Source organism: Arachis ipaensis, chromosome B04 (genome assembly GCF_000816755.2).
Source record: "Arachis ipaensis cultivar K30076 chromosome B04, Araip1.1, whole genome shotgun sequence".
NCBI lineage: Eukaryota > Viridiplantae > Streptophyta > Magnoliopsida > Fabales > Fabaceae > Arachis > Arachis ipaensis.
Genome location: NC_029788.2, coordinates 34945012 through 34950834, shown reverse-complemented (window position 1 = coordinate 34950834; position 5823 = coordinate 34945012). Strand labels below are relative to the sequence as shown.

The 5823-nt window shown below is 35.7% G+C and overlaps 1 protein-coding gene across 1 annotated transcript; it reads left to right on the top strand.

Moving 5' to 3' along the window:
- Nucleotides 3003-3886, top strand: LOC110271486. The gene is made up of 4 exons (XM_021122422.1): nucleotides 3003-3147; nucleotides 3277-3369; nucleotides 3480-3597; nucleotides 3716-3886. The coding sequence occupies exons 1-4, from the start codon at nucleotides 3003-3005 to the stop codon at nucleotides 3771-3773; spliced, it is 414 nt and encodes a 137-aa protein (XP_020978081.1). The 3' UTR covers nucleotides 3774-3886.

Below are 5823 nucleotides of genomic sequence, written 5' to 3'. Positions count from 1 at the left end.
CAACATTGTCACTAACGTTGGCCTATGGTGCAAAGTACCACGTTAACTCCCACGTTAACTTGGTTAACGTGGGAACTAACGTAAAGGATGAAGAGTTGTCGACAACGTTAGTGACACTCAACATTGTCACTAACGTTGAAGCAACCACACAAACCCCAAGAGTCACGTTAACCTCCACGTTAACTTAGTTAACGTGGAAGCTAACGATGAGTAATGAAGGATGAGCCAACGTTAGTGACACTCAACATTGTCACTCACGTTGGGATGGCTAAAGATGGCTACGTTAGAGGCCACGTTAACCTAGTTAACGTGGACTCTAACGTGAGACCCAGGGGCACATTGGAACGTTAGTGACAATGTTGAGTGTCACTAACGTTCTCGAAGGTTGGCAAGGACCACGTTAGAAGCCACGTTAACCTAGTTAACGTGGGCTTTAATGTGAAACAAGAAGGGGCACACTGGAACGTTAGTGACAATGTTGAGTGTCACTAACGTTCTCGAAGGATTAACAAGGCAACGTTAAAAGCCACGTTAACCTAGTTAACGTGGGTTTTATTTATTTTCAGTCATTTACTTCTAGTCCTTTAATTCTAGCATTTACTTTTCTGTTATTTACATTCCCGCCATTTTATTTTCTGCAACTCTCAACCCAAGTCCTGGATTCGCTCAACTAGAACATTCTTCTAATTAAAGTTGCTTGATCAATCAATCCCTGTGGGATTCGACCTCACTCTATTGTGAGTTTTTACTTGACGACAACTTCGGTACACTTGCCGAAGGGAGATTTGTTGCGAGACAAGTTTTTCGTGCATCAATTATGTTCTCTTGAATCTTTAGGGAACATTCAACTTTGACATGGTTTATAAATTTTGTATTTCTTGATTTGATCCTAAACTTGTTTTGGCATGACACATAATCCCTGATTCCTAAACCATTGCGATTCGTAGCAAGCTAATTATTCGGTTTAGTTCTCTTACTTCGTGTTCTGCAGCTTATGTGTATCCTACTTAGATTATAGCCTTTGGTTTTGTGTCTCTTTGTAAGAATGATAGAAACTGACCTTGTTTTAATGTGATGTATCTGTCTTAGTAGTTTTCTTCTACAACTCTTATTTTGAAATCCCTTTTGAAAGTAGTTCTATTTTGATTCTTTTTCTGTTAGATTCTGATTGTAACCATTCTTTGAATACGAATACGACAGCCTTCAATTTTATAAGTACTTTCCTACAAGAAATGAATAATTTCTTTATATAGTTGAAGCATGTTTCTTTCTAAAAGTACTACCTGTCCTTTATTTAATTTTACAAGGATACTTTATTTTAGATTTTCTCATTTGAGCATAATTTGATCCTTTTCCAACATTATTCAAATTTTTATGCAGATCTATTTACCTGATTATGTACCTACGTATTTTTCAAATCATCCTAAAGAAAAATTTTTGCCTTTATTCCAATTAATCTTCATTAGATAAACTTCACATAAATTATTTTAATTTGAATTTGATTGGGCATGATATAACATTTATATTTTACTTAGTTCTTTTGAGAAATGTTGGACTTATATACTTTCTTTTGAAAAATTCTCTTTACTTCAATTTGAAGTTGTTCTAAATTGTTGTACTATCTTTTCTATTATTGTTCGTATCGAAACTCTCTGATTCAAAATTCTTTCTTAAGCTTTCGAATTAACTCTCTTTACCATGCATTTTATTGTTTCTATATATCCTTGATTATCAATAATCTCACGTATTTCTTCAAATCCTTGAGAAATACCATCTTGTGCAATTATAAATCTGAGTATTCCTCCAATTTCTCGCATAAACCTTTCGTGCCGTTTGTCTTTTCCTTCTCATATTTCATATTCCTTATTTGCGCTAGTTCTTAGGAATGCGATTTATGTTTGCGGAAAGTGAATCTGGTCAGTATACGAATGTATAAGGAGTTGTGGAGTTTTGAGGCGACAAGAGGAAGAGGTCATGCTTTGTTAAGAAATTCCGAACGAATATTATGCCTATTTGATTTTGGATTTTGAAATTTGGTTTGCGTCAAATTATTTTATCAACTTTTACATCACCTAATATATTTTCTTCTATGTTTATGTTATATGGTTTTCTTGGTTTCTCTGAAATGTTCAAAAGGGGATGTGAATATAAACTTTTTCTTCATCTTGTATTAATTTTTGAGGGCGAAAATTTTTGTAAGTTGGATAGAATGTAACATCCTGCATTTTTGAAAATCTAAATATGAATAGATTATGACTTTATTTTATTAAGTTTAAACTTTATAATTTTAGAAATTATTTTATTAGAAATAATTAAATAGATTCGGAGATAATTTCATTTTAAGTCAAATAAGATTCTTAAGTAATTTTATATAATTGAATATTTTGTATAATTTTAGTAATTGAAAAATAAGAAAGAATTGTATAATTTAATTTAAGTAACTTTTATTATGAATAAATTATGGTTTATTTTATTAGTTTAAAGCTCTTAGAGATTAATTTATTAGAAATGATTAAATGAATTTTTGTAAATACTCTAAGTTTATGTCAATTAATATTTATGTACAACTTTTATTTATATTTAATTTAGATGATTAATATTTTGAGTTTAACTGTATTTTATAAAATGTGATTAGTATGCTTATTTTATAATTTAAATTAGAAATAATTATTTGAGCTCATTAATAGATTGATAGAATAAAATCTTATTCGTTTTAAAAGTAATCTTTATAGCATTATATTTGAATTCTAAATTGTTATCCTATCACAAATATTTTGTAAAATTGTTAAACTACTCGTATATATTTTTCCTATTCTTATGTTTCTTATTTTATACGTACTGTTATTATCTAATACGTATACTCCCTAACCAATTACACTGACACACGCACACTGCCACTTATCCTTTCCCTAATGATCCACGTTCCTTTATTCTTTACCACTTGCTCCCAAAACAAACGTATACCACATCCTCTAAAATTAAACAGAGAGGGAGAAAAGGGAATGGCCAGAGGAGGGAAGGACAAAGGGGAAGAAGAGGAGAGGAGAAAGAAGGGAAGTGCTCGGTGGTGGTCTGCCCTCCGCCAGCGCCGCCGCCGTTATTGCTGCACAGGAAGGGGAAGAACGATGCGTGTCAGAGGAGAGCGCGGTTGTGGCAGAGAAGCACCATGTGAAAAGGGAGGGAGGTTCCATCGCTGCTGCTGCCTTTGATGAAAGTCGCCACCGTAGCTAGGACGGACTGAATGGTGGAGAGGAGGTTTCGTTGATGTTATCGCAGAGGAGAAGGGCGAGACATGTGAGAGATTGATGCACAGAGGAGGGACCTTTCCTCTGCCGCCGCCGGAATCTTTGGTCGCCGCCATCATTAGTGGTGAGTCAGTTAAGCCCTAGCCATGAGAACCACTATCACTGAACCCTTGTCATTCTGTAAATACCTTGTATCTACCTCTGATGTTCTTGGCTATATTGTGTTTGTTGGAGCTTGTCTCAATGGAGCCACTGGCGGGGTGTTGTTGCTGCCGGAACCACCGCAGGGTGTTGCTAGGAATCGCTGCTGCCCTACTTCCGTTATAATTAGGTTCAACATCCATTGGCCTGGGTTAGCCTTTTTCCCTTATTTCTGCTCCAATTGCACGCCCTATTCTGCCAATTCCTTATTAAACTGCTTGTTCTTATTTTAATTCAAATTTGGCCTGTGCTCTGTTTTAAATTTCCAGAGACGCTTCTGCTTTCGATTCTATTGAATTTGAAATCTTCGTTTCGTTGCAACCATGATCACTGTTGTGGGAGCTAACGCCGCTGCTATCTTGATTGAAACTGTTGCATAGCTAGTATTGGTCCAGCCAGCTGCCTCGTTATATTCCCGCCTCCTGGTTCCTTAATCGCGACATCAAGGTAAGGGTTTAATTAAACAGTTTAAATTTAAGAATGCCCACAAGGTTTATTGAGTAAATTGCAAATAGGTTTAATTGTTGTGAGTGATTAATTGATGGTATGGATGCTGAATTGTGCCTATGAAGTGTGACTGGAATTATTGATTAGTGATATTGATTGATTATGTGGATTGTGAACTGTTTGACGGAATGCTGAATCCTGATGGATTTTGTTGAATTTGTTGCTGTTGAGCTGGTTATATGATTATTGTATTGGTGAGGGATTTAGTTGATGATTGATTGGGATTGGGTTTAGAGAATGTTTAAAGGATTGAATTTGAGATGTTGAATTGCTTACTGAAAAATTTTGAGTTTTGAAATTAAATGGCAACTTTGAAAGTGAACCAGCATCTTAATAGAGATTGGAAAATTATGAGATTAAAAGCTAATCGAACTACAACAAGTATAGTTATTAAAATTCAATTTTGAAGGCTTTGTATCAATTAGAGAATTAGTTATGATTTTTCAAAGTTGAACTCTAAAATCTGATTTTTTGCATAATTTTAAACGAAGTCAGAACTTTGGAAAGCTATAACTAATTATGTAATAATCGGAATTATATGAGACTAAGTCTGGGTTAAACTTAGGAATATAAGGAACTAAACTGGAAAATTTGAGACCTTTTTGTTAACCATACAATTTATGGCAAATTTTTAAAGTTAGGTTGTTAAATCTATTCTGCAGTAGAAAAGGTCAAACATGCCAGCAATTTGTGTGTCTTGCTGAAATTTCTACGATCTGAGTTTTGGAGCGAAATTAATTTTGTTATAAAAGTTGATTAATTTGGTTTATTGCTCAAAATCTTCAGAATTTTAGGAGTTAAGGATTGGGAGTTGTGAATTTTTGAATATTGGTGGTCAAAGCTGAAAAGAAGCAGATTTCAGCAAACTATGCATCAACTTCCAATACTTGTAACTCTTAAAATTAAATAGAAATTGGGTTGCAATCAAGATACACTTGGTAGCTTTCTTTGCAACTTCCAATACTTCCAATACTTCCACCTCTTTGCAAGTTCCTTCAATACCAACCTCTTCCTCTTGGTAGCTTTCTTCCAGTTTAATCTCTTCTTCATTGCTCACCAAGGGCATGGGAGGTTGTGCTTCTTTTTCTTGAATCTCCATCTCTTGATCGACCTCTTCCAAGTCCTTAACCATGACATGCCTTGGAGGTTGTACACCCTCCTCAACATCAAATGCAACCGTCTTGGAAGGAGGCTCTATGTCTTGACTTTCCCATGGAGGTACAGCATCTCTTAAGTCTGCGACCACTTCTTCCTTTTTAATAATTGCTGCTTTGTCCAGTTGTTTAAGTATAAAATCGTACTCATCCTCGATGATTTTCTTTCCATGACAACTCCTTTCAACTACTCCTTCATCTTTAAGGGTCTCTCCTACCTTTACCCGTAGGGCCTCCTCTAGCTCTTTATAAATTATGGATTCGTGAAGATGATTTCTCCTTTCCTGTTCCATATCAATAGCATAATTGGGATCATCTTGCTCTTGGATTGATGGATGTGGGTGCTCTTCCATGAAGGGTGGTGATGGGATGAAAAGATCATTATGTGGTTGAAAAGGAAGTGCACTGGAGCTTGAGGGTTGAATATTGGAGGTAGGGGGTTGGTTCATGCGGGATATAAGATTTTGGAGTGTAGAGGTGAGACCAATGATGTTAGAGATGAGGGTATTGTTATCCAATGGAGGTTGGGGTGGATCTATGTATGGCTTATTCGGTTCATAGGGTGGTTGTTATGGTGGATGTGGGTTAGGGTCATATGGAGGTAAATGGTGTAAAGGGGCTTGTGAGTTTGGTGGTTCAAAGGTATGTTGGGGAGGTGGTTCATAAGCACAGGGTGGGGCTTGTTGGTAATTACAAGGGGTCCACCATATCTATTG

Bases quoted from the DNA above. Each gene is read 5' to 3' on its own strand.
- LOC110271486 (XM_021122422.1), top strand. From the start codon at position 3,003: ATGGCCAGAGGAGGGAAGGACAAAGGGGAAGAAGAGGAGAGGAGAAAG. The intron at 3,148-3,276 runs GTTGTGGCAGAG...ATGTTATCGCAG, and splicing joins GCGTGTCAGAGGAGAGCGCG to AGGAGAAGGGCGAGACATGT. The intron at 3,370-3,479 runs GTGAGTCAGTTA...TGTTTGTTGGAG, and splicing joins GGTCGCCGCCATCATTAGTG to CTTGTCTCAATGGAGCCACT.